The following is a 27,891-nucleotide window of genomic DNA, read 5'->3' as shown; positions in this document are numbered from 1 at the left end:
CATCTCTTGTATCGGGTTGGAGACGCTCAGCAAAACATAGGCGGATCTCCAGCAGAACCCTGTGGAGCTCCACACTGCTCTGCTTTGCACAGCGTGTTCAGGAATTTCTGCTCCTGGATAAGAGAGGGCAGGGCGTGAGCTGGGCTGTCCTGCAGCCCTTCCAGCTCCCTGCTCCACCTTTCCACCCCCTCCTGAGCAGACAGTGAGGATTGCTCTGCAGGAGAGTGAGGACTGTGAGAGGCTGTAGCCCGGTGGCTGATATCTGCAGGGCTGGGCTGCTCCATGTGGGTGTCTGTGGCACTTTCTATCTACCCCATGTCACTTCTTCCTCTCTCTTTGTTGTCTTCTCCCCTAGATAAAGCAGCTGTTGGCCCACCCGCAGCCTGAGTAGCTCACGGGATGCTCTGTGGGACCTGGCACTGAACTGCTGCCTGATGCTCGCTGAGCGATGCCCCCGCTGCCCCTCACCCTGCTGACACCCGCTGCAAGGATGCTGCAGACAGAGCCCCGAGGTGTGCTGCAGTGAGACGAGGTGCTCAAAGCCCCATCGTGCCCCGGTTCTCAGCATCCAGCTCCCAGCCTGCAGGTGGCTGCCATGGAGGAGAACGCCTTCAGCGTGCAGCAGCTGCAGCCCAACGTCATCTCGGTGAGGCTGTTCAAGCGCAAGGTGGGGGGCCTGGGCTTCCTGGTGAAGGAGCGCGTCAGCAAGCCGCCCGTCATCGTCTCCGACCTGATCCGGGGAGGAGCTGCTGAGCAGAGTGGCCTCGTGCAGGCTGGGGACATCATTTTAGCTGTCAATGGGCGGCCCTTGGTGGACACCAGCTACGAGAGCGCGCTGGAGATCCTGAGGAGCATCGCCTCCGAGACCTACGTGGTGCTCATCCTGCGCGGCCCCGAGGGCTTCACCACTCACCTGGAGACCACCTTTGCAGGCGACGGGACACCCAAAACCATCCGTGTCACCCGGCCCCTCTGCCCTGCACCCAGAGCCGTTGAGTTGTCCAACCCCAACCTCCACGGCCAGGAACTGCCTGCAGCCATGGGTTCTCTCTGGACCAGGGAGACGGGGCGGGATGTGGAGCCCGTGGTCCATGTCAACGGGTTGGTTACCGGCCCCAAAGGGCAGGATGGCAACAAGGGCAAGGACAGCGCCTGCAGCCACCTCTGTCTCAATGGCGGAGTGGAAGACAACGAGCTTCTCAAGGAGATTGAGCCTGTTCTGGACCTCCTGAAGAGCAGCAGTAAGGACGGCGGTGGAGATGTGCCCTGCAAGGTAGAGACAAGGGATATAGAAGTCCAGGTGGACTGGTAGGTCCCTGCATGCATTTTTTACCTTGGGTGCGATGCGCTGGTGTTCGGTGGTGGAGGTGCTGGTAGATGGCTCCCAAAATCATCATACAAGGCAGCGGGATGGGAATGGGATGCAGGGAAAGAGGGGAAGCTACTGTGTGGGATAGATGAAAAGGATGGAAAATTTGTAGCAGGTGGCAGAAGAAAGGGAGATGCGGGAGCTGGGGAGGCTTAGGAAATAAATAGCATGTTGTGCTGATTTGATGGGTGATGTAAAGACCCAAGTCCCCGGGCACATCAGAGTGCTCCAAGAGCATTTCTTTGCTGGGACAGCTGCGGTGTTGCAGCAGAGCCCTGGGGGCATGGAGCAGCCCCATCCCCATGTCCCCTTGTCCCCAGCCCAGCAGCCGTATCTACACCAAGGAAATTCTGCTCTGGTTGAGGGAAACGAAAAACATGTTTGTTTTTTTTTTTCTTTGAGGAATCTCTTCTACTCTCGAAGAGATTAAACTGAAGCACTCTAAATTCACTGAAATTGAAGGACCTCAAACCAACAAAAATATTAACAAAGTGGGTACTTCAAAGCTCAACTCTTTCACTTCCCAATACCCTTTAAAAATCTATATAAGTGGCTTGGAGTTGAAAATCCACTTTTCAATCGAAATTAGCCTTCAGTCTTCCGCCTGATGAGAAGCTGCAGCCCTGCTCCTGCGGCAGGACGGGAGAAGCTGGGGGGGGGGGGTGTGCTGGGGGGATTTGTTGGGAGCTGTGCTGCAGGGAAAGGGCAGCCTGCACCCAACCACTGCAGATGGGTCCCCTCCTCTGCTCGGTCTCAGAGCTTGGCATTGGGAAGGGCTTCTGCAGGGAGAGTTTTCTTGGTTTGGAGATGCGCAGAAAGGTCAGGGACTGATGGAGAGCGGAAAGATGTGTTGGTCGATGCCAAAGAAATGGCCCAAACTAAGCAAGCCTTGATGGATTGATGGTACTGCAGGCAGGGGTTTCTCCAGGCTGGGGGGAATGCGCGAAGCTGACGTTAATCAAAACAGCAATAGGGCTCTAACTAATTATCAGGAGGGTGCAAACCCTTGCCCAAGGTTGACCTCCAGACCCGCAGCCCGGACCCCTTGGCCATCAATCCAGGTGCCGGTCCCCACCCCGCTCCATCTCCATCTTTGCCTGGTGCTGACCTTCACTGCCTGCAGCGATTGTCAGAGCCGCTCGGGCTGCTGAGCTCTGACAGCTTTCCCAGGGCACGGAGGGGCAGCATGGGGCTGAGGTTATCCGTGAGCAGCAGAATGTTCCCTGCTCAAAGTGGGCTTTGCTGAAAGCGATGCGAATTACACCTGGTGCTGTGGGATCTCAGCACTGCTTCTCGTAAGAAAGATGGGAAGTTTGCATAGCAAAAAAAAAAAATCATTTCATCCCCAACCCCTGCAGCCAGGGTCTGTGCTCCTGCAGTGACCCATCCTTAGCTCCTTGCCTGTTTTGAGGCGCCCCACGGACATGGTGCATGCTCATGGGATGAGCCAAGGCTGAACGTCCGCTCCATGGCTGGAGCTGTCTGCTGTGAGGTCGGTCATAAATCAGCGTGGAAGTGGGGAGCAAGGTATGATGAGAGCTGGCATTTCTGCCACGAGGCTCACCGTGGGCTAGAAAATAAAAATAGAGTTTGATTCACTCCCTGCCAGCGAACCCAGGTCTGTTTTCCCTCTGAGCTCTGGGGAGATTGTCATGTCCCATCTTTCCTTCCTCTCCACCCCGCCGAGTTGCCGTGATTTATTTTTCTGCTCAGGTCAGCTCCCTAACACAAGTGGCACGATGGAAATGGCAGTGTGGGGGCCTGGGAGGGAGCAGAGTGCTGGGAGCAGGGATTCTGTTTACGAAGGGTTTCAGGCTCCATCCTGCATTGGAATAAACCCCGTAATTTTGCAGTTCTATACGAGAAAATTCTCTTCCTCCCACCTCCCTCGCTGCCGCCAAAATCTCTTTGTGTTGCTCAAAACATTTCATTTGCATTTCTGATGTCTTCATTATTCTGCACTTGGACACAAAACTTTAAAACCTCTGAAATGAAAGGTTCCCTGGGACCATCATGTGATTGCATTCTGTGACATGGTGAAGCTCAAAGCCTTGGCAGTGAGCAGCCCTCCCCTTCCTCCCCTTGCTCCTGTGCAAACCCTTCCTCCTCACCACGCCGACTGCACTGGGCTCTCCCAGGGGGGCTCTTGGTACCTTGCATGTGGCTTCAGATCAGGCACTGAGGCTGAGCTCCTCTGGATGCCCTTTGAGCATGGCTGGAAGGGAACAAGGACAGCTGTGGGTCATGCCTGACATTGGCTTGAATGATGCTGGGATCAACTGGGGTATTGCAGTCTCTTCCCAGGTCTTTATCTGCCAGCACCCATTCAACCCCCTTTAGCACCCTCCTATGGCATAGCACGGCCTCTCCGAAGCTCTGCTCCACTCATCTCAGTTCCTGCACTGGTTGCCTCGACCCTGAGAACTGCTCTTGTAACGAGTGGGGCTGTGGTGCTTTCCCATGTGGTGACTGTCCCACATGGGCCCCAAACTCTCGGCTCCTCAGCTGGGATGGAGCCATGTCTCAATAGCGTCCCAGCCCCCAGTGTGCGGCCATCCCTGCCACCTCACCCAAATTGGCCCCTGGGGATGGCAGCAGCCGCTTGTGCCTCTCATCTCTGCCTGGGAAATCAGAGAGCTTTCTGCCAAGCAAATTCAAAGGAGCCGAGTGACAAACTTCTTTTCTTTTTTTTGCTCATATATTTATATTTTTTTTTCCTTCCTTTTTGGAAAAGCTTTGGAGATGTTTCTCAAAGGGCTGTTCTCAGCAACTTCCTTTCTGCTTCATCACTCCGAGCACTGCAACATCATCAAATTAGTCAAAAGAAAACAGTGGTGCCTCTCATTTTCCCAAACAGCCAGATGCTCCTTCCGAGGTGAGACAGCATCTGCACGGCTGGGGGAGGACAGGATTCCTCTGCCTTTTTTTAAGCAGTCGTTTTACTTTCAGAACCACAGAAAAAAACCCCGAGGTCCCTTCCCAAAATCCTGCTCCAATCCAAGTGTGCAGGTTTTGAGCGCGTTGGAAGCGCTGCCTGGAGGCTGGCACGGGTCTCCAGGCCAGGAGCATCCTGCGTGGGCAGCTCACCCCGGGGATGGGGCCAAGGGAGGAAAACAGCGGGTCTGAGAGACCCTGCTGCTGCCTGCACACAGGCAAGGAACGGGCAGGAAATATTTGTAAAATGAAGCTATTGATTTTTGTTTTATTTTCTTCCCCCCATCTGGGTTAGGACTGGAGCAAGGCTCTGAATGGGCTTTTCTCTCCTCGCTTCTGTCTCTGAAAGAGCCGGATACTTGTGGGCAAACCAACGAGGTCTGCTCTTGCTCAGCCAGGGCACAGCTGCTGTGCTGTGGGGACAGCCCCCTGCCGGAGCCAGCTCCAGCTTCAGCTAGTGATTTCGCTGCGTCTCCTGCAATAGGTCCCACCTTGTTGCGAGTGCAAGCCAAAACAGCAACTGCAACCTGGTGCTGTCCCAGGTGCAAATGTGCAACAGGGCACGGAGCTCTGAGTGTCCAACCCCAATGCCTGCATGGATCGCGCTGTGAGATGGTGCCTCTCATATTTTTTCTTCATCAAATCCACCCTGCTTCTGTCTACTCTCCCTTCCCAGGAGCAGTGGCACAGCTGCCTTGGGGGTGGTGGGGTCACCATCCCTGGAGGTGTTCAATGTGGAGATGCAGCACTGAGGGATGTGGTCAGTGGGCACAGTGGGGCTGGGTTGGACGTGGGGATCTTAGACATCTTTTCCCACCTGAGTGATTCCATGATTCTAATGCACAGAGTGGCTGACTATGGCGATGACTTAATTTGAGCATCTGGCCATTCTCCGTGCCGTTGGCACAGGTACTGGCCTGTGCCTGGAGGAGGAGGACATGGAGGCTCATCGGCTACAAAGGGTGGTTTGTGCATGCTCATCGTTTGTTATGCTCACAGGCTATGCATCCATCAACCTTCACGCTCTCTGGTGTCTTGGGGCTCAGGGTAAGGTGCAGGAATGTGCAGCTGTGGAAATGGGTATCTGTAGAATCACATAATCGTAGAATTGTTTGAGTTGAAAGGGACCTTTAAGTGCCATCTAGTCCACCCCCTGCAATGAACACAGACACTGGCATCTGATCAGGTGCTCACTGCCCCATCTAGCCTGACCTTGGGTATCTGCAGGGATGAGGCATCCATCACCTCCCTATATTCTCCAGGAGGTTTAACAGCTGGGATAGTCTTGTGGGAGAGCCAGATTTGATGGGAATTCATGATGCTGTCCTGCTGCTGGGAATTCCCTAGATAGAGGGCTGTGTCCAGTGACCCTGATGGGCTGGTAAAGCACAGAGCGTGTGGTTTGTGCTGGTCCCCAGCAGCATCAAGAATGGCCAATGACCTGCTCTAAGTTGGTCTCCAGTCTGGAAAAGCAATGATGCTTGTCCAGATGCGAAGCCTACAGCAAATTTCTTCTCACCACCTTTTTTTGGTGTTGGGGGGCACAAATTTGGGTACAAACTGCCTCGATGACACCTGTACCCTTCTCATGCACAGCACTGGCCATGCTTGCCCTAAGGCAGCCAATGTCTGGAAGACGTCCAGGAGCCTAGTGTGATATCTTGGCAGCTGAATGTTATGCTGTAAATGCAGAAAAACTGCTGAAAAGTTAGGGTGCAGGGAGGTAGCCTGTAAGTGTAGTGTTTTGCATAAACTTCACCCACGCTGAGGGCGAGGGAGGTCATGAGACTGGATTTGTTTGTGCGTACGTGTCTCCTCGAGATGGTGTCAAGAGCACCGTGCTGGTGTGAATCATGTCCTGAGCACCACGTCCTGCTTCGGTCGGTGCCAGAGCCTGCTGTTGTTAATGGGAAGGCTCGTTATGGACTTTAGAGACATCTGGAAGCTTTTTAAGGACTGACAGTGGGAGCGCTACTACTGCCAGCGCTCGCTGCAAGTCGGGTTGTTGAGGAAGGGCAAAGCAGCACCACGCTGCGCTGGACCCATCCGCGGCCACGTGCAGCACAACCTATGGAGCTGAGAAGCTCCTGCCCAAGTGTGGCGTCACTGAGGCTGTCGGTGCTTCGTGGGCGATGCAGCCCGCGCACTCTGGGTCTCACATCTCCCAGACTCTGTTTTTCTCTTTTACGTGGGTTTGTATGGTGGTGGTTTTCCATCCCCTGGTTGGATGGCATTTAGCAGCCTCACGAACGCCCTGCAGACGGTCCCCAGACAAAGCACGCAGGCAGACATGGTGCAGCGAGCTCCATCAGCCGTGTTGTGCAGACAGAGGCAGCAGCACCGGGGACGTCCCTGTCCCCAGACTTACAGATGTACGCCGCGTAGGCGAGCTGCCTGTTTGTTTGCACAGATCCACCCAGGTACAGCCACTCGCACCCGCCAGCGTTTGCAGCATCTGTAAAGGTCAGGAAGAGGAGAGAGTGCTGCCTCTCCCTCCTGGGAGCACTGACTTTTCCTTGGATTTTTTCTTTCCCTCCACTCATCAACACCAACCGCTGTCTGCAAACACATCTGATTTTGCTGCAAGGCTTTGTAGCTAGAAATGTGCACGACTCTCCTTCCCCAAACGCTTTGTTTGCTCTCTTGCTTATTTTTGGGAAGCTTCTCACATAACCCCATTGGGGCTGTATGGGCACGCTGCAGAGCACCAAGCAGGGTGCAGGTCTCCTGCAGTTGTGCTTTGGTTTACCTCGAAGAGGTGATTCATCTTCTTGGCCAAGGCAGAGCGTTCCTTCCACTCCCTCAGCACAACTTGTGAGTTTTGGCTCCTATACGAAGTTGTTCCATCAGAACCTGGAGCAATCACAGCCCAGACACTGCTGTCCATCCCCAGCCTGCTCACCCCACTGGTTAACCCACGGGTTACCCTCCAGTTTCAGGGAAGGGGAGAACAAGTTGCAGACAGCCTTCCCAGCTCAGATGGAGAACGACCGTGTCTTTGGTGACCTGTGGGGGAAGAGCAATGCGCCTGTGGTCCTCAACAACCCCTACTCCGAGGCAGAGCAGGTAAGCACCCGCCTCTTGTGCTGCTTTGGGTGGGGATGGGTGGTGGATCAGGGACCCTTCTGGCGGGCTCTCACCCCATGGATGGCCTTCAGGGACTGTTTGGGTTGTCCTGAGGATCTTTGGTCCTGAGAGCTGACAGTGTACTGAGCCCATGTGGTCCAGCAGCCAAATTCCCCTTAGCTTGGGCAGGGGAAGGATGCCCCTCATCCATAGAGCCACGGTGCAATGGGAGCATGGCCAGGACATGTCTCCCAAACCTCCTTTGGGACCATTGTCCCTTTCATAGCTAAAATGTTGAGCCTCACTGTTAAGGTCATTCTGATTTACATGACAGCAATTCAACATAGCACTTCAGATAATGTGTTGTACCGCACCTTTTCATCTCCTGATGCTGCATGGACATAAATTCTCAGGCTCCCTTGCCAGAAATGGATTAAGTCCCACTTGTAGCAAAGCCAGGGAGAGGCAGAATTACCCCAGGGACAACGTGATGTGCGTGAGCATGGCACAGCCTGCGTGGTCAAGTGAGTGTCCCGCTGGGATTAACCAGCCGTGGGTCAGGACATGGGGACCAATCCAGGGATTGTGTGTTCTTGCCTGCCCTCTCCCTGTCAGGATGACATGGTGTTCTCCAAGGGAGGGAAACAAAGTGATTTCATGGTCACATGAAGATTTCTGAGAAAATCAGCATTCCTTCAGCTCAGGAATGCCCTCAGCAAATTCCTCTGTCTGGTGCCTCTTCCCAGCTCCAATGAGCTGCCATGCAATGCTCATAGGATTATACCATAGAACCAGAAAACATCCTGAGCTGGAAGGGACCCACAAGGATTACTGAATCCAGCTCCTGGCCTCATATGCAACAATCTAAATCCAACCCTATGGCTGAGAGTGGTGTCCCAATGCTCCCTGAGCTCCGGCAGCTCAGGGCCGTGCCCACTGCCCTGGGGAGCTGTGCCATGCCCACCATGCAGAACCTCTCACTAACACTCAACCCACTCCCCATCAACACCCTGTGTTCTGCCCCGGTGACCCACGGATGGATGGATGTCCGTGGGAGCCCTGGTGTCCCCCATGCTCAGTGTGCAGGTCTCAGTGTCAGCTCCCAGGGACAGGTCACTGCTGTGCTCCCTTTCTGGAAACCACAACCACTCTGCCTCCTTCTCTAAGCTCCATGCGTGGATGTGTCTCTTACTATAAGCACTTTATAACCTTCTGTGTTCAGAGCTTAATTCCTCTCCATGTTCAGGCTGCCAAAATCCCCAGACTTAAGCTGCTGTTAAACTCTTTATTTTCCTTCCCGCTCAACGTGCAGTGCTTTCTTTTGATCCCTCTCATCCCAGCACTGTTCTGGAGGCAGGGCTGCTTCTCGCTGCCAGAAGGGGCAGTGGGAACATTGCTGAACTTCTCACATCAAGCCAAACCCCAGCTACGTCTAAGAGCTTTAAGGCAGGATTTGTTGGAGCTGCTCAGCCAGGTGGGCAGTGTTCACTGATGCTTGTAATAAGGTACTGAAAGGCAGCTGGGCATCCATCCCTTCTCCGGGTCTGAACTTTGGGTTTTCTTGCAAAACCACAACGTGTGCTGTGCTTGTTTCCCAAGAGCCCTAAGCCCTAGGGAGATGCACTGACTCCAGCAGGAGTGCTGTGCTGCAGCCATGCAGATTGAATTGCTGGAGCCCCAAGATGGCACAGGGGATGCACGCACAGGCTGCAAAGGAAGGGACCTGCACCAGCTCCATGCCTGTGAGGATGATTTACAGCTCCATAACAACAAAGAGCACATTTTCAGCCAGTGGAGCTGATGCAGGCTAGGAGGAAATGCCCCAGCCCCACTCTCCCCAGGCAGCACCCAGTGTGTTCCTTCAGTTCTTAAGAGCTGCAGACAGCCTGTGAGCTGCACCCCCTGTCAGTGCCCAGGCTGCCCATGGAAGGTGCTGCATAATGTATGCTGCGACGCGTGCCTCACCGCCCCTCCTGAGTCACTGATATCACAGCTGCCTAATTAAAACATGACAGCATCACGCACAGCCTGCCTGGCAGAAGCTGGGGTAATATTTGGCTCCAGCAGTGCCGCGCAGGGAAGGCATGGAGCCTTTCCCCGGTCCTTCTGGGTGCTGCTCACTCTTCAGTGCTCTGTGCCGTGGTTGGAGGTGTGGTACCCCCACTGCCTGGGGCTTCAGCACACCCTGGGACTGAGGCCCACTTTCAGCAAGGATGCAAACCTTGCAGGTATCTGCAGGGGAAAGACAACAACAAAAGGGAGCCGTTTTGAGAGAGATTTAAGACAGAATAGGATAAATTAGAGTAGAATTGGGAAGAGTGGAGTAGAGTGGAATGGAATAGAACAGAATAAAATAGAACAGAATAGAACAGAATATCTGTTAGGCAGCCAATATCCACCAGCTTGGACTGTGTGCTTTCTTGCTCCAAGGTTGGGCTCAGTCTTACACCTGGGTTCATGGTGTGCTCTTGGGTACAACAGCATTGTTGTCATCCTTCTGCTTTTCCCCTGCTTTCCCCCTGGGTCTGCTCATCAGCAGAGCAGCTTGTTCTGAAATAAGAGATTCCTCCACTGTGTGCTGGCTGTTCTTATCCTGGTCCTTTGGGGACCAGGGCTGTAACATTGGATTTACTGCTGCTGCTCCATGAGCCATGATCATGGCAAGAGCCCAGAGCTATGCTTCACTACAGAACCACCAACAAGGGGTGAAAATCTGAAGGCAGTGCCACCTCTACACTTAAAACAAGCAAACCCTTCTGGATGGATTAGAAAAAAAAAAACAAACTACAGAGTTCACAGAAGAAGGTTACATCAGAATGCAGCCCACAGACCTGTTCTGCAGGGATGCAAGCTTTCAAGTGGCACCAAATCCAAGCAGGATTTGGCCCTGCTGTGGGCTCAGGTTTTCCCTTGAAACCTCCATCAGCAGTCATTGAAGCACACTTGAATTTGAGATGTGATTCCCAGAAGAAGTGTCTCTATTTCCCAGGGCCGCTGTGGATCTCCCTGCCATGATACCCCAGCAGACACGGGCTGCTCTTCAAGTTTCCAAGTTCTTGGGGGAGCAGAGCTCACATCACAAGTACTGCACATGAGACCTGAAAGCACGCACAAACACAAGTGCTAGCAAGCAGAAGGTGCAGCCAAAGCTCACTGCTGGCTAAGCCCCTTCCTTACGTTGGCATGTAATTGAGGACGTGCCGTGTGAGTGCGCCCTGACGCAGAGCACTGAGGTGGGCTGGAGATCCAGAGCTGACACTGAAGTAATCCGACCATGCATAATTCAGCAGCCCTCCCACTCGCATAATGTATCCATCCTTATTTCTGCGTTCTTCCTGTGCTGATATCAAAGCAGATATCTCTCTGGCTTGCTCAGAGGCTGTTAGCTCTGTCTCAGAGGGCGCATATCTGTGAGGCTGAGCTTGGCACGTGCAGAACCTGAGCAGGTGATGCTCCTTAAGAAGATACATCTCGTACACTTCACAGAGGTATGTACTCCACTGGGAAACTTGAACACAGTGTTCATCTCAGTCACTTCTGTTTTTTTAACTCTCCTCCTACAGGTCTGGCTGTCTGGTGAGCAGAGATGAATTCTCAATTGCATTGAGAGCTAGTTGCTCCATTGCAGATTCTCTAATGCTGCCAAATATTTGGATCGTTCACCTTTTCTCACTGCACCACCACTGAGATTTAAGCACAGGCATCCACTAACAAGAGACACTGCTTGTTGTCGTGGCTTTTCCTTGTATCCCACTGATGAACATTAACCTGTGCTTGGTCTTCTCCATTGCCCAGCCAGCACCATCGGGGCGGCAGTCCCCGACGAAGAGCGCAGCAAACGGCAGCCCCTCCAAATGCCCGCGGTTTGTCAAGATCAAGAACTGGGAGACGGGCTCTGTGCTCCACGACACTCTGCATCTCAAGACAGCAATGGTGAGTAGGGTACTTTTAGACACTGCCCCAAAGCTGTCTGAGCATAGATGAGTGGATCACAGTGCTCCAAAGATGGTGGTTTTTTTTGCTTGGAGGTACAGAGCTGGATGTAACCATGCTTGCCTCCTTTTGTCCTGCCAGACCACCGCATGCACTGAGCAGATCTGCATGGGCTCTGTGATGACCCCCAGCCAGCACGTCCGCAAATCAGAAGACACCAGGCCAAAAGAGGAGGTGCTCCTCCTGGCTAAGGACTTCATTGATCAGTACTACTCCTCCATTAAGAGGTAAGTGCTGGCCAGAGGAGGGGCTGCTCATGCTGAATTTTCACACTTGCAAGTCAGCACAAAGACCGTGGTGCAGCTGTTTCTTCATGGAGTTGCATTTGTAGCACTTACTGTGTGCTTCCACACAGAGGACTGACCTCTTCCATTTGCATCTGGCCACCTTTTATCTGAAAGCACACGTACATGCTCCCAAGAGGAGAGCAGCAGGACTCTGCCCTCCAATCAGGCTGGTAAATGCCATCTCCTCCACTCCCTGCCCACACAGATCTGGCTCCAAGGCCCACATGGAGAGGCTGGAGGAGGTGACCAAGGAGATTGAAGCCACCGACACCTACCAGCTGCGGGACACAGAGCTGATCTACGGTGCAAAGCATGCCTGGAGGAATGCAGCCCGCTGTGTGGGCAGGATTCAGTGGTCCAAGCTGCAGGTGGGCACCACAGCAGCACAGCCTGCAAAGGATTTACTGGGGTTTTGGAGAGGCGACTGGAAGCTGGCGCTCCGGAGAAGTGCACCTATGGTACAGAGGTGCCGTGGCAGAGATATTTGGCTCCATGCCATTTAGACTAGCTGGAAGCTAGAGCAGGATCTGAGTTAGTGATCTCCAGTGGAATCTGGTGCCAGGGAGCTGGTGGGCTACTTTGAAACCCAAAGCATAGATCAGATGTTTTTGAGGCTCAGCAACAGCTTAGCCTTCAGCTGTTTTTTTTTAGCATTTCTGAACCTTGGGGATCCATTTCTGTACGATGTTGGCTTCAAGTCTAGTGATGAGCCTCTGTTCTGTTTTCCTCACTCCCTTAGTGTCCCTCAGACCTCTCAATTTCAGCCTTGAGTCATGATCTACAAGAAAGAACAGAAACCAGAGCTGCAAGAGGATGAGCTGGGCTGAGAGCACTGCACTGAGGAAGCTTTTGCCTGAGCAGGAGATGAATCTCCTCTCCAAAGCAGGAGCATCTGGATCAGATGTCCAGCTGTCATAACGGGGGGAGGGGGGTGTCACATAATTATGGAGCTCTAGCTACCTAAGATATCAAAGTGGCCTCCAGGGTCTTCCCTGTACTGTTTCCTTCTGCCTGACTCTGCCCTAGGAGCTCAGCATGCATCCTGTACCACCACCACTATTGCTTGCACTCTTTCAGGTGTTTGACGCTCGAGACTGCACCACAGCCCATGGGATGTTCAATTATATCTGCAATCACATCAAATATGCCACCAACAAAGGGAACCTCAGGTGAGCCACCACTGGGTCACCATGGTTTCTGCGTTGGGATGCGTACCTGGAGAGCTACAGCCAGCACCTGTTCGGGGGAGCATGAGCATGACCCGGTGTTGGGGAACTGATGATGCTCCCCATGCTGTACCGTGCAATCTCCTTGGTGCTCACGAGTGCTGCCTCTTCCTCACAGATCTGCAATCACCATCTTCCCACAGCGGACGGACAGCAAGCACGACTTCCGCATCTGGAACGCACAGCTCATCCGCTATGCCGGCTACAAGCAGCCCGACGGCACCATCCTGGGGGACCCTGCCAACGTGGAGCTGACAGAGGTACCAGTGCCATGGGGCACCAGATCCTCCACGTGGGGCACCAGGGGGCTGCTGGGGACACACAGCGGCTCTGGCCATCCCAGGAAGGTTCTGGGTCTGCAGTGTGCATTAAACCCCCTCCGGTGCTTGGTGTGTCCTCCTCTAGTATTTTTCCAGGAATAAAAACGTTTCCAGGTATGGGTTGGCTGTGATAGGCAAACCCGTGGCATAGCTCACTTGGATGGACATCAGTGCTCAATCCTAAGGGTTGAGTCCCTGCTCACAGCACCCAAAAGGCAGATGGCATGCAGGAATTTCTGACCCTCTTTGTTTTGGTCGTAGATCTGCATTCAGCAGGGGTGGAAGGCACCGTATGGCCGTTTCGATATTCTGCCTCTGCTTCTCCAAGCCAACGGCAACGACCCAGAGCTCTTTGAAATCCCCCCAGAGCTCGTGCTGGAAGTGCCCATCCGGCACCCCAAGTAAGTTAGAGGGGCTCAGCTTTTCTGGTTTCACCACTAACTATCTCCTGTGCTTGGCTTGCATCCTTGCATCTCCTTGCCGTGGCTTGGGTGCTTGACTACTCCCGCTTCCAGATCTTCCTTCCTCCCAGAAGGAGGAGACAGAAAGCAACTTGTGTTCTTGTCTCAGGGCTGGTTTCTCTTTGCTTGAAGTCTCCCAGAACTCACTTCACTGTGTAACAGTCCTAATGTCTTCCATAACGTAGACACCTTCTCCAGGAAATGCATCCTTTAGCCCAGTGGTTGCTACCAAAGCCACCTCCTTGATTCCCCAGCCGAATGTTGCTGATTGCCTGACCCTGTCGCATCCTGGCAGGTTCGAGTGGTTCAAGGACCTGGGCCTGAAGTGGTACGGTCTGCCTGCAGTGTCCAACATGCTCCTTGAGATCGGTGGCTTGGAGTTCTCCGCCTGCCCCTTCAGCGGCTGGTACATGGGCACAGAGATCGGGGTCCGGGATTACTGCGACAACTCCCGCTACAACATCCTGGAGGTAATCCCCTCCTCCAACAGACCAGATGCTTCTGGGTGTGAGGTCACTGGGGCACGGGGACAGTGCGCCTGAGCATCCCTTGCGGACAGCAGTTGGGTTCTTCCTCTCTGGGTCCTTGTCCCCAAGCAGAGATCCTCGCTCCTTGGCTCACCTCCTGTCATGATTTTTTTTGCAGCAAGTGGCCAAGAAAATGAACCTGGACATGAGGAAAACCTCCTCGCTGTGGAAGGATCAGGCCCTGGTGGAGATCAACATCGCTGTGTTGTACAGCTTCCAGGTGCGGGCACAGCAGTGTTTGACAGGCCTGGGCTGGCCTGCAGGGATGCAGGGGTGAGGTGGGACATTACGGAGAGTCCTGCACAAGGACAGCAGCAGTTGATAAAACTCATCTGAAACTATGCTGTGCCTTCCTCATTTTGAGCTGTTCCAGGAGCCTGCAGTGAAATTTAATAATCTCTCTGCCCTGGATGTTGGAAAGAGCACTACCAGCACCTGAGCTTTGCTTATGCAGAGGGAGGGCCCCGAAGGGCAACATTCATCCCTTCTGTCCTGCTGGTGAGGCAAAATTAGGTCCAGATTCCCCCACACTTGCACTTAAAGGTTGAGTAGCAAAACTGGTCCTTGGCCACTCAACTGCAGAGGGTGGGAGCCCCTCCTGGAGCTGGGTCAGAGCTGTGCCAGCAGTTCTGACAGCTCTCTGGGGTGCAGGGTGATGCTCCAGCCTATTTTTCCCATGTTGGTTCTTGCGCAGTCTATGTCAAATAAGAGGAGGAGCACCCGTCCCCTAGCATGGCTGCTTATAAGAGATGAGGGCAGGATTGCCTGGTGTCTGCGCTCATTGGGAAGAGCAGGGTTAGCAGTCACCCCCACTGTCCTGCAGAACCATGGCAGTGAGCCTTTCTGGATGGCTCCTGGATTCACCTTAGAAAAAAATGACTTCAGAAGCCAAAATGAACATCCTTCAGCTTTGAACTTCTGCTCAGTCGTTGCTAGCATCGATCACTGGTAGCATTTCCATCCACTGCATGGAACACCTGATGCACACCCCAAGCTCTGCTCCTTGGCCTGAGTCCTTTTGCTGGGAACGGCTTCATTTGGCTCCCACCCTTTGGGTGACATTAACCTGTGTTTGTCTGCTCTGCTTTTACTCCCCCATCAGAGTGACAAAGTGACCATTGTGGACCACCACTCGGCCACCGAGTCCTTCATCAAGCACATGGAGAACGAGTACCGCTGCCGTGGGGGCTGTCCTGCTGACTGGGTGTGGATCGTGCCACCCATGTCTGGCAGCATCACCCCAGTTTTCCACCAGGAGATGCTCAACTACCGCCTCACACCCTCCTTTGAATACCAGGTACCTTCTGTGTACCCAAAGGAATAACCAGGAGTAGGGTGGGAGCCAGGGCACGGAAACTGGGGGATGCAGGAAGGAGAGAGATCCCACCCAGTCCCCTCACCAAGTTGTCCGTGCAGGCAGCAAAGCCCATGAATGAGTTGAAATGACCTCCCGTTTGCCTGAGGTCTCAGCAGGCTGAGCAGCAGTTTGCAGTGCTGCTGCTGGAGTATTTAACACTTCAGACCATGGGAAAAAAGGCCCCTAAGCAAATGCTCCCTCATTAGCCAACCATCTCTGCTTTGCTGGCTTTCACACAATGTGACCTTTAGTCAAGAGCCCTCAAGGAACAATCAGAAAACAGGAGCAGGCTGTTCATTTCTGTAAGCAATCCACCAGGAACTCCGATGATTCCTGGCCCTGATTACAGACAGCCGCCTGCGAGGGCACTGAATTAGCTTCTGTGCTCTTGTTCCTTGCTTCAGCTGCCTCCCCTTCCCAGAGGGCCTCTTAGAAAAAGAAACCTGTGGGCTGGGAAGGGGAAGGACGTGTTCACATTGCTTCTCCCCTCCTGGCCCTGCCTGCTCTGTCCTTGTGGTTGGTTACTGCTTGTCCCAGAGGTGGGAGGACACTTGGCCAGATGCTGTCAGGAGCCACCGAGGTTTTATTAAACTGTAATTTTCTGTGCCCTGGTGTCTCTGGGGAGCTGTACAAGTGATAAAGCTGGTTAACAGGCCAGCTGGTCCTCCCATTTCCAACTGGAGGAACTCAGTGCTCAATGCAGTGGGTACAGCACCTCTCCAAGCTCTGAGCACTGCCCACAGCTGCTGCTCTTTCTCCCTCCTAGCCCGACCCCTGGAACACCCACATCTGGAAGGGAGTCAATGGGACACCTACCAAGAAAAGGGCCATTGGCTTTAAGAAGTTGGCAAAGTAAGTACAGCAGGCAGTGAGTGCCTGGCGCCGGTTCTGCTTTGGGGTAGCAAGCTGAGGGGCTGGCAGTTCAGGTCCAGGCTGCTGAAGGGGGATGTATGGAGAAGCAGGAGCCCTTCAAGAATCCATATAGACCTTCAGAAGGTGTGGCCAAGGGAATATTGGGTGTTCCATGCAGACTCTTCCCAAGCTGGTTCACCCTGCAGTACAGGCGTTCTTCAGTGCTCAAGAATGGCTTTAGCATGTCCTGGGAGTCTATTACCTGCTCCTCTTTTCTCAGCCTCTCTGGGCCATGCAGACACAAATGAGCTGCCATTTGTGTCTGTATTTCTCCCACTACTAATTACTCAAGGAGCACTTGTCTCCAGCACAAGTCCAAAACTCTGAACGTCCCCATTGCAAGGAGCAGCGCAAGAGGACTTCCTATTCCTGAAGAGCCTTCCTGCAGGCAGCAACGGCTCAGGGCCAAGCTGAGATTTGCTCTCCACGGCTGGCTGACCCCCAGCAACGGGTCACACAAGTCCCTGTCCCCTGCCAAGGCTCCCAGCGGGGGTGCTGTGATGAAGCACCATTTGGACGCCTTGGCTGATCCTGGTCCAAATGCTTCCCCGGGGGCCAGCAAGGCTGGGGCTGCCCCGGTGCCCGTGGCCAGGCTGCCAGGTGGCCTCACGTTGTTCTCCCCACCCCTCGCTTTGCCTTGCCTCCGCTGTCGGTTTGTTCCCACTCTTCAGCTGTCGCCTCCCGGGAGCTGCTCTCCACGGCGCATCCATAACCATGATCAGCAGCTGATGAATGCACTCCTGGGGCTGACACTGGTGCCTGGGCCTGGGCTGCAGCCCGGGGCTGCCGGGAGAGCAGGAGATTAATTGAGCCATTGAGTCAGGAGAAGCAAAGCTTTTATGCGTGTGTGTACCGCTGATAAATGATTTTATAAAAATGTAAGCGTGGCAGGTAATTTAAAAAAAAATCTTCTCCATTGTTCCCAATGCGGGGGAGAGGACAGGGTGAGAAAGAATTATCTTTGCAATTCACCATTAATACTGCCTGGATTGGAGCTAAGTGGTTGAACAAACAGCAGCCCCAGCCCCGCCACCCAAACTCAGTGATTATGAGTGGCCCTACAATAACACACCGAGCTCAGTGCCCCAGTCTGCAGCCCCACAGTTTTCCCATGGCGTTCTCCCCTGCCCCTGTAATGCAGAAACTTGGAGCCAGTGTTCCTAGTGCTGCATCACCCCACCAGGACTGGCAATGCCGTGACCTCTCCAGCCCCTCTGTCCTGCTGTCAGAGCTGAGCCCATAGGCAAAACCAGAGCAAACGTACCCAGTCACGATGCAGCCACAGAAGGCAGCTGGCGAGACACAGCTCTGCCAACACAGGGACAAGTGTGTGGCCTCAGAGGGCTGCTCCACTGAGGTCATGGCATTGCTGGAACACAAAGCAAAGGGACTGCAGACAGCTCTGACCATCTCCATGGCTGGGGGCTGTGTGGAGCTCGGGTGCTTCTGCTGGGCAAGGGCACATCCCCCAGCCAGGTGGGATTTAGAGACATGTGGAGATGCTCCTCCATATCTTAGGCACTGCTTGCTCTCCAGCCGTTCCCTTTGAGGTTATCTTCCTACTGCTGCCCCTGAATCTTCTGCTTCTCCATCCCTCACAAAAAGCCCCTCCATCCTTCAGCTAGCATATTCCATCCCAATGCTCCAGATCATTGCTCAAAGCCCCCCAAGATGAAGGCTCTTCCATAGCTCCCACTTGGCACAGAACAACAACAAAGTGTTGCTGTGTTTCTTAAGGCAGGTTGCTCGTTAGTAAGAAATAACGTGGTGTGAACAGCTTGGGCTAGAGGTGCCGACAAGGCAGCAAGCTCCCTCACCAGGATTTATTCTTGCTTCTCAGAGCTGTGAAGTTCTCAGCCAAGCTGATGGGACAAGCCATGGCCAAGAGGGTCAAAGCAACCATCCTGTATGCCACAGAGACGGGGAAGTCACAGGTCTACGCAAAAACCCTGTGTGAAATCTTCAAGCATGCGTTTGATGCCAAGGTGAGTGCCAGCCCCTGGCCCAGGGGGTGGTGGGTGCAATCACAGAGGCTTTGGAGCTCCTGCTAACAGCTCTGTTGCTCTCAGGTGATGTCCATGGACGAGTATGACATCGTGCACCTAGAGCATGAAACCATGGTCCTGGTGGTCACAAGCACCTTTGGCAATGGAGACCCACCTGAAAATGGAGAGGTAGTATAGTGCAAGTCTGGAAATCCAGGAGGACATGGGCAGGGTCCCATCCTGTGAGCTCATCCTGAACTCAGACAGCCCTCAAAAGCTCTGGGTGCAGTGCAGTAGCAGTTCTGTGCCTACGTCCCCTCCGAATAGGAAAACCTGTGCATTCCTCAGTGAGAGGCAGCCTTGTTAAATTCATCCCATACAACTGATGCCACTGTAACTGCCGCCAGCCCATTTGCCAGGGTGCCATGACCTCATACATCCCATACAACAGCAGTACACCTGCTTGGAATGGCAGGCAGAGAGTGAGGATGCAGTCCATTGCTTTGTGGTTGCTGCTTTGTGTCCTGCACAGGGACTGGAAAAAGTTGATGGTCTTTTTCCTCTGTCTTCTCTGTAGAAATTTGGCTGTGCGCTCATGGAGATGAAGAATCCCAACTCCAACCTGGAGGAGAGAAAGTAAGATCACCTCAAATCCCTCTCTTCTCCCTCCATTTGCCTCCTCCTAGAACAGAGCGGGAAATCAGTCCAGGGCATTGGACATGCCTGGAGAAATGGGAAGGAGCAGGGGAAGGTAGCAGGGAGGACAGAGCACAGGGTCCTCATGCTTGCAAGTTCCAGCTTGTGGTTGGGGTCTAGGAAATCTCTCTTTAGGGCTGGGTTGGTGCAGCATGGGGCTAGGTGAAGGCAGCAAGCCAAGCAGCTTCCAGGAGGATGACAGCTTCTGAGACCAGTGTTGGTTGTCCCAGTCAGCTCTAAACGAAATTTAAGGGACTGGCAGGAGGTTCTGAGAGCCGGAACAGCCTGTGGCTGGGTTATCTGACAGCAGAAGTGGTCAGAGCCCTGCAAACAGTGACCCATGAGGGCAGATTAAAAGGTGAGAGCTATTTCATCTGCAGGAGAGAGAAATGCAGCGCGGTAGCAGATTTCACATACGGGAAAGGTGACTGCAGAGGAATAAATTACTCCTGATGCCCCCCCCAGAATGGGCCAAGAGGTCATGGCTCCGGATGGCAGGAGATGCTGACGTTAAGCACGAAAAAAAGCTTTTGCAATGAGGAAAGACAGAAAAGGAGAGAATCCAGGGGCAGCAGAAGTTCTGTGGGAAGGGGTGGGGGAAGCAGCTCCTTGGGCTCCCAGCTCCATGCAGGGGATGCTGAGAGCTCCCAGCAGATATCAGTGCCCTCTGAGCCATGCCCATACCTGCACCCAGATGGGGAACTGGGGCTTCATGCCTGTTCAAACCATCACATAACCCCAGATGGGGACAAGACCCAGGGGCAGGGCAGAAAAGTGACTCCATCCATCCGGAGCAAAACAGGTGAGCACGAGGAGCAGGGCAGAAGAGGCCTGGGCAGAAAGCAGGCGGTGGTGGAGCACAGCTGGAGCGGCGCTTTGCGACCCAGCGCTATTTTCCTTGGGGTTGTCTCCTCCGCGTGGCGTGCCGAGCGCCGGAGGTCTGCTGTGACTCATCCCCACACTACTGTTTCGTTGTTCAGGCAGTATATTTAGAAACTCTTGTGTAGAGCAATTTCTGAAGATGGTTCAATTCAGAAATACTTCTGCTGTTGTCAGATTTTTTTTCTGCGCTCCCCTTCCCCCTCCTCATCCCCTCCTCTCTCATTCCCCTTTTTTCACTTCCTATGAATGGAAAAACCTTCAGAATACTTGCTCAAGCACGTGCCTGACCTTGTGCACAGGCAGGGAAGGGCAGGTAAAGCCAAGGCTTTGTCAGCTCTGCATGGCTGGTGGGAACGTGGTGGCCAGCACGTGGGTCAGCCCATGGGAGGTGACCAGAGGACCCCATGGAGCACAGAATCATAGAACTGTGGAATCACTAAGGTTGGAAAAGACCTCTAAGACCACCAAGTCCAATGGTTCAGCTGGTCCATGTCCACAAACCATGTCCCTAAAAACTTGCAGGTATAGCACTGAGAGACATGGCTTAGAGGGCATGATGGGGATGGGTCAGCTGTTGAACTTGGTGGTCTTAGAGGTCTTTTCCAACCTCAGCGATTCCACTATTCTGTGATTCTATGATTCTTGAACACCTCCAGGGGTGGCGTCTCCACCACTTCCCTGGACAAAGAGTAGCTCTAGCTGAGGATATGCATTGTATGGGCTGGCTCCCTCTTAGCAGGGTAAGTATTTCTCTACTGCCTGCTTATGAAATGTTGAGCATCAAGCTTCAGCCTGCTCTGCTTTTGTCCCCTCTGGAGCCCAGTCCTATTCAAGCAATGGGATTTGTCTCACCTGTCACCACTGCAACGCTCTCTGCCACTGCTCTTTACAGGAGCTACAAGGTCCGTTTCAACAGTGTCTCCTCCTACTCGGATGCACGGAAGTCCTCAAGTGATGGCCCTGACTCCAGGGACAACTTTGAAAGTACAGGACCCCTAGCTAATGTCAGGTAAACAGAATGGGAAAGGAAGGTGGTGAGTCCTGCATGTCCCTGGAGCAGGGCGGGTAGATGCCATTGTCCCCACGCTGCAGCCACAGCCGTGTCCTCTCTCTGCAGGTTCTCTGTGTTTGGGCTGGGTTCACGAGCATACCCCCACTTCTGTGCCTTTGCACGGGCAGTGGACACCTTGCTGGAGGAGCTGGGCGGGGAGCGGATCCTGCGCATGGGAGAGGGGGACGAGCTCTGTGGCCAGGAGGAGTCCTTCCGCACCTGGGCCAAGAAAGTCTTCAAGGTAACCTGCCTCCCCGGTGCTCCGGTGAGGTGAAGTGCATGGGGCCAGTACTTGCACAGCCTATGGTTAGAGCTGGATTGAAGCCTTCTCTCCTTCCCTACACTTGGAAGCCCAAGAGGGACACTGGCCATCATTACTGAGATTCTCCAAACTTAGACGTTTCGTGGAGAGGGCGCCCCAACTCATGCCGATCTCTTTAGCAGAGTCTGTTGTAATGGGACAAGGGGAAATGGTTCCAAACTAAAAAAGGGGAGATTTAGACTGGATATAAGGGAAATTTTTTTTACACTCAGGGTGGTGAGGCACTGGCACACGTTGCCCAGAGAGGTGGTGGACAGCCCATCCCTGCAGGCACCCAAAGTCAAGCTGGACAGGGCTCTGAACATCCTGGTGGAGCTGTGGGTGTCCCTGTTCATTGCAGAGAAGTTGAACCAGATGGCCTTTAAGGGTCCCTTCCAACTCAAATGACTCTATGCTCATGGCCACTGGTACAGCCCTACACCTCTAGGGCCTTCATCCCCATGTGTCATCTGTGGTCGGGGTGGGTCAAGGGGCTCTTGGGGCTCAGTAGGGCACTGCAGGAGGCAGGGGGGCTGCTGAGAGCCTGGTGCGTGCTGTAGGCGGCGTGCGATGTCTTCTGCGTGGGAGATGATGTCAACATCGAGAAAGCCAACAACTCCCTCATCAGCAATGACCGGAGCTGGAAGAGGAGCAAGTTCCGTCTCACCTACGTGGCTGAGGCCCCGGAGCTCACACAAGGTGCAAAGATGGGGTGACCCAGGGGGGCTGGGGCAGGCAGAGGGGGAGATGTACTGGGAGCAGTGGGGGCAAAGGACCAAATCTTTTTACTCATTCCCTGCCTTCCTATGTTACATTCCCATTGTTTCAGTCTTGCTTTCTCCCCAACCTGTTGTGGTTTAACCTGGCATAGTGATGCACAAAGTAATTGCTCACCACCTGCCAACCGATGCTCAGCCGGTCCCTGAGCAGTGGCTGCTCCCCTGGCCAACTCCCCTTCATTACAGTTTTTCATATGATGTCATGTGGTACAGAATATGGAATTTGGCCAGTTTGGGTCAGCTGTCCCAGTTTTGTCCCATCCCAACTTCTTTGCCCCCAGCCCCTCGCTGGCAGGGCAGTGTGAGAAGCTGAAACGTCCTTGGCTCTGTGCAGCCCTGCTCTGCAGCAGCTACAACATCAGTGTGTTATCAATGTTGCTTTCTCCTAAATCCAAAATATAGAATCATACCAGACACTACGAAGAAAATCAGCTCTGTCTCAGCTGAAACCAGAACACCCTCAAACACTCAACGATGAATTTGTGATGACCTCAGTCCCCTCTGGTTGTTCCTTGCCTGTTTTTGCAACAGGGATGTTGAGCTCTGAGCTTCTCTCCCTCCTCCTGACCCCTTTTTGTGAAGCACAGAGCTGGAAAGCTGGGAACCTTCCAAGCTGGCCTTGTCCAAATGCCGCTCATCCGAGCATTGCGGTGCAATGGCAGGGCCAGCCCACTGACACCTGGCCCCTCAGCATGGCTCCTGCAGCTGATGCTCTGCCGCACTGCCCTGGCGCTTCCCAATTCAGCCACCTTGCTGCTGGCACCGGTAGCCAGGTCCTGTCCCCACACCTTGTGCAGGTGGTGGCTGAGCCCTCCCTGGTCCTCCGCAGAAGGGACACGTGCTGCGTCCTCCCCAAGGCTCCGATGCTCTGCTGTGTCTTTTCATGGGCTCTTCTCCTCTGCAGGGCTGTACAGCATCCACAAAAAGCGTGTCCACGCAGCCCGGCTGATCACACGCCAAAACCTGCAGAGCCCTAAGTCCAGGTAGGAAACGTGAGCATCCCAGGATTGCTGGAACCAAATGTGCTCACAGGGCACCCAAGCACCTGTACATGTGGTGCTGCATGCATCCCTGACCCTAGATGTCCCGTTGACACTACATTTGTGCAAATCATGGCCGTTTGAGCCTGAGAAAGGGTATGTCCTGCTTTCAGCCACCTTGTAGTCTCCTGCCTGAGAACAAAACAGGCTGACCAGAGCTGTGGGTGCTCACAACCCTGGTGGTGCTCCAGGCCATGGATGGGGCCCTGGGCAGACTGAGCTGGTGGAAGCAATCATCCCAGGGCAGGGGTTGGGGTTGGGTGATCTTTAGTGTCCCATCCAACCCAGTCATTCTATGATTCTATGAAGGCAGGTTGCTATGGTGCCCAGCACCACATCTGTCAAGGATGTCACTCAGCAGCTCCTTGTTGTTCTCCCCCAAACACCATCCTGCTTTGTCTCCTTTCTCTGCAGTCGGTCGACCATTTTCCTGCGTCTCCACACCAATGGCCACCAGGAGCTGCAGTACCTGCCTGGGGACCACTTGGGTGTCTTTCCAGGGAACCACGAGGAGCTGGTCAATGCCCTGATTGACAGGCTTGAGGATGCTCCTCCGGCCAACCAGCTTGTGAAGGTGGAGCTCCTGGAGGAGAGGAGCACAGCTCTAGGTAAGCACATCCCTAGTCCCTACGTGGAGGTGGATTCCCCCCTACTCATCCCTCACGTTGGTCCCTGTAGCTCCTCGAGGAGGTAGGTAGCCTCGAGGAGGAATTTTGCCATCTCATTGCATTTATCTGGATTGGGAACACCTCCTTCCATCTTCTGCTGCCCAGAGCCATTCCTCCTTCTTTCTTTATGGGGCAAAGAAAGGGTCTGAAGGCTGAGCAGGGACCACAGAGAAGAGGTTTCCTTGTTCTCCAGACCAATTAAAGGTGCTAATATTCTTATAGAAGAAGCAGAGATATTCTGAGATATTCTGGGAACGAGCCCAGTGCCCTACTGCCATGGACAGTGTGAGAGGAGATGGAAAATAGCATGCATTCAGAGTGACCAAAGCTGAAGGTGCTGCACTATCAGATCCCGTATTTGTACTCACGGCACAGCATCTCACTTGTAGCACGAAGATATCTCTGACACTTCTTTCTGGCTCTTCATCACTCACTGTCTCAGAGCTGAGCAGGGGGGAACGAAAGCAAGGATTTATCCCCCCTGGCTCTGCTGACCCGTACAGCTCAGCTGACCCATGGTTGTGCTGGATTCCCTCCTGGCAGGCGTCATCAGTAACTGGACAGACGAGAACCGCATCCCACCATGCACCATCTTCCAGGCTTTTAAATACTATCTGGACATCACCACCCCTCCGACCCCGCTGCTGCTGCAGCAGTTTGCTTTGTTGGCCACCAGTGACAAGGAGAAGAAACGTCTGCAGGTCCTTAGCAAGGTAAAAACTCAAATCCCAGTTGCAGGGGCTCGCAGGGGTTGTTTCACTTCTGGAGCAGACTTCCTTCATTTTTACACGTGGCAGTCCCAAAATTAATTAATGACACCCCAGGGTGCAGACCTTCCTCTTCAGCATCAGCCTGTTTAGTAGCCCCGTCCTTCAGCTCCAGATAAAATAAATTTCTGGGCACACAGAGGCCGATGCTGCAGCCCACCCTCCCTCTCAACCTGGCTGCAGGGCTTGCAGGAGTACGAGGAGTGGAAGTGGTCCAAGAACCCCACGGTGGTGGAAGTGCTGGAGGAATTCCCCTCGGTGCAGATGCCCTCCACACTGCTGCTCACACAGCTGCCCCTGCTGCAGCCCCGCTACTACTCCATCAGCTCCTCCCCAGAGATGTACCCTGGAGAGGTCCATCTCACCGTGGCCGTGGTCTCCTACCGCACTAGAGGTACCAAGCTGAGGCGGGGGACAGAGGAGGTGGGCTTGGAGTGGGGAGTAGGGGAAAAACATCAGCACATGGGCAAATCCGTAAGGGCTTTGACTGAGAGATGTTATGTAGAAGCCTTTCTACCTGTTGCAGCAGTTAGATGCCTTCAGCCCATGCTACTGCTGTCACACAGCACAGAGCAGGGCCATCCACCTAAGGGCAGCCTGGAAGACTTGGCCCAGACCAACCAGTAACTCCATGTAGGACTATTCCATTGCCCATACCAAAGTCCACGCAGCAACTAACAGCCAGATTTTGGTACCAGTGGAAGCAATGATGTCTCTCAGCAGCCCTGTTTGTGGTGTGCATGGGTAGAGCCCATTGATGCCACCATGGAACGTGGGAGAATATGCTGACCATTTACTTTGGGTTGCCAAGGACAAAACTGAGGGCTTCCAAGGTATCATGAAAGTCCAGCTATCCAGGTCTGGGGGAGATTGGGATCCAAGTGCCAACCCCCTCCCAAAGGCATGGGGATGGATCAGAGATGCTGACAGACAGTAGGTGTGCAGGAGGAAATGTAGCAGGGAGAGTTTCAGAAAGGAAAGAGACTTCAGTACTGGCTGGTGTGCTAAGTGCGGCCCTTCCTCTCCTTCCTCCTAGATGGAGAAGGCCCCATCCATCACGGAGTCTGCTCCTCCTGGCTCAATAGGATCCAGAGTGACGAGGTTGTGCCCTGCTTTGTAAGAGGGTGAGTGGCCCAGGCAGGGGGTGAAGGATGGGAGAAGGGGGTGAAGGATGGGGCAAGACCCTTGCAGAAGGAGCTCTTTCCCCCTGGTCCTTCTTTGCAAAGCACCAAGGGAGCAGAGAAAGCAGGGCTGGCTTTGTGAACAGATGGGTCCCTCTTGCGTGTTCTCTTCTGCACTAAAATGCCACTTTTAGAGATTTCAATCCCTGCTTCTCTGAACAATGTCTCGGCTAGCAGAGGCAAGGCAGGAAGCATCATGCCTGGCTTTAACTGATGTCTTCAACACGTGCAGGGCTCCTGGGTTCCACCTGCCCCAGGACCCTCAGGTGCCCTGCATCCTCATTGGCCCCGGCACTGGCATTGCCCCATTCCGGAGCTTCTGGCAGCAGCGGCTGTTTGAAATCCAGCACAAAGGTGAGCTGACACTTCTTCCTCCTGCTCCTCACCCCAAGCAGCACTCATAATCCTGGGCTGTTTGGGGCCCTGAGCTGGCCCAGACCTCCTTAAAGGGGCTGCAGACTTGGAACGCAGCTCAAACTCCCTAACAGTCTTCCTATAAAACTCAAAGTTTTTATGGTTCTATGTACTGTAGTGTTGGGCTGGTTTGTTGTTTTCTTAAGGGCATTTTGGCCCTGGTGGGCTCCTTGCATGGGCTGCTGGGGTGGCTGGCAGTGATGCAGTTTGCAGAAAGGGATGCTGCTGGTCTGCAGGCTGATGGCTTCCCCCCCTCTCTCCCCAGGCCTGAAGCCCTGTCCTATGGTTCTGGTGTTTGGGTGCCGGCAGTCCAGGATTGATCACATCTACAAAGAGGAGACGCTGTTTGCTAAAACCCAAGGTGTCTTCAGAGAGCTGTACACAGCCTACTCCCGGGAACCGGACAAACCAAAGGTGCTGGTGGGTGCTGGGGCTGTGGGTGGGGATCCTCAGCACAACACCGCGTCCTCCCCACTGCAACCCCATGCCAAGGGCAGCAGGACAGTGTCAGCCAGCAAGGCGATCCAGAACCAGCAGAAAAAAGTACCAAATGAAGCTTTGCTACTCACCCATCTACCTCTTTTAGGGGTGCAGCAAGGCATTGTTTGCTCTCCACAAGAGGCACTGGAGGCAGCTGGGCCTCCCAGAGCATGTGGGTGAAGGGGGCTGAGAAGCTGAAATTAACTCTGCTCCCCCCTCCTGCAGAAATACGTGCAGGACGTGTTACAGGAGCAGCTGGCCCAAATGGTGTACAAAGCGCTGAAGGAACAGGGAGGCCACATCTACGTCTGTGGGGATGTCACCATGGCTGGGGACGTCCTCAAGACCGTTCAGCGCATCGTGAGGCAGCAGGGCCAGCTGTCGGTGGAGGAGGCAGGCGCTTTCATCAGCAAGCTGCGGGTGAGTGGTGTCCATGCCCTGCACAAGATCCTGCTCCGGGCATTGCACCTGGTGCCTCATCCTGCAAAGAGGTGATGAGCAGCTCCTCCCCATGAGATCTTCAGGGCAACCTTCCTGGGCCCATTCACCACTCTGAGTGCCTGCTGTCCCTCTGTCACCGCTGCAAGATAAAAGCACAGGCTGCGGGTCCCCTGCTTGTCTCTCCCACATCAGGGCTGCCCAATGCAGCATGACCTTGGGAAGGTTGTGTCTCTGCCCCTCTGCCCTCCCTGCCCCTTCAGCTCTTGTCACCGGCCCCACAACACTTGGTGTGTAGTGGGGACCTGCCCACAGCCCCGCAGCCTTCTGTGACATAGCAGCACCGACCATTTGTAAACCCTTCCCTTTCCCCCCTGTTCCTCTCCCATCCTCGCTCTCAGGATGACAGCCGGTACCACGAGGATATTTTTGGAGTCACCCTGCGCACGTACGAAGTGACTAACCGCCTTAGATCTGAGTCTATTGCATTCATCGAGGAGAGCAAAAAAGATACGGATGAGTGAGTTGACATGTTTATTTTAACCCTTGCTCTGGTCCCCAAGTGTGTAGGCTGTGGGATGGGAAAGGAAGTTTAACTTCTGCACATCTCTAGCCCTAAAGAATGGCTGGAAAAAGACATTTCACTTCTGCATGTGTCGCAGAGACTGCTGCATGGCCATCTCTGTGATAGCAGAGAGTGCAGGCAGCTGCTACCCATGCTGGGGGGTACCCATGTTGGAGCTCCAATTGGGAAAGA

General features: G+C 53.9%; 1 protein-coding gene across 1 annotated transcript in view; it reads left to right on the top strand.

Moving 5' to 3' along the window:
• The window catches only part of NOS1 (nitric oxide synthase 1), a 57,158-nt gene that overhangs the window by 21,109 nt on the left and 8,158 nt on the right, over window positions 1-27,891 (top strand). Inside the window, exons 2-28 of the mRNA XM_042886209.1 lie at window positions 356-1,308; window positions 7,237-7,369; window positions 11,165-11,302; window positions 11,444-11,589; window positions 11,855-12,017; window positions 12,727-12,818; window positions 12,994-13,135; window positions 13,457-13,596; window positions 13,952-14,126; window positions 14,302-14,403; window positions 15,286-15,480; window positions 16,307-16,392; window positions 18,293-18,437; window positions 18,522-18,626; window positions 19,015-19,073; window positions 20,908-21,024; window positions 21,133-21,307; window positions 21,928-22,066; window positions 23,051-23,129; window positions 23,601-23,794; window positions 24,398-24,567; window positions 24,805-25,015; window positions 25,658-25,745; window positions 26,035-26,156; window positions 26,482-26,630; window positions 26,922-27,116; window positions 27,536-27,654. Coding sequence (XP_042742143.1) covers window positions 596-1,308; window positions 7,237-7,369; window positions 11,165-11,302; window positions 11,444-11,589; window positions 11,855-12,017; window positions 12,727-12,818; window positions 12,994-13,135; window positions 13,457-13,596; window positions 13,952-14,126; window positions 14,302-14,403; window positions 15,286-15,480; window positions 16,307-16,392; window positions 18,293-18,437; window positions 18,522-18,626; window positions 19,015-19,073; window positions 20,908-21,024; window positions 21,133-21,307; window positions 21,928-22,066; window positions 23,051-23,129; window positions 23,601-23,794; window positions 24,398-24,567; window positions 24,805-25,015; window positions 25,658-25,745; window positions 26,035-26,156; window positions 26,482-26,630; window positions 26,922-27,116; window positions 27,536-27,654 — 4,292 coding nt within the window. The 5' untranslated portion in view covers window positions 356-595. The remainder of the gene's footprint in view (window positions 1-355; window positions 1,309-7,236; window positions 7,370-11,164; window positions 11,303-11,443; window positions 11,590-11,854; window positions 12,018-12,726; window positions 12,819-12,993; window positions 13,136-13,456; window positions 13,597-13,951; window positions 14,127-14,301; window positions 14,404-15,285; window positions 15,481-16,306; window positions 16,393-18,292; window positions 18,438-18,521; window positions 18,627-19,014; window positions 19,074-20,907; window positions 21,025-21,132; window positions 21,308-21,927; window positions 22,067-23,050; window positions 23,130-23,600; window positions 23,795-24,397; window positions 24,568-24,804; window positions 25,016-25,657; window positions 25,746-26,034; window positions 26,157-26,481; window positions 26,631-26,921; window positions 27,117-27,535; window positions 27,655-27,891) is intronic.

The sequence above is a fragment of the Lagopus leucura genome, unplaced genomic scaffold, assembly GCF_019238085.1.
Source record: "Lagopus leucura isolate 7727_CA_CO unplaced genomic scaffold, USGS_WTPT01 Super-Scaffold_100055, whole genome shotgun sequence".
Taxonomy (NCBI): Eukaryota; Metazoa; Chordata; class Aves; order Galliformes; family Phasianidae; genus Lagopus; species Lagopus leucura.
Note: the sequence above shows the minus strand (reverse complement) of the source record. Positions and strands in the feature narration are given on the sequence as shown.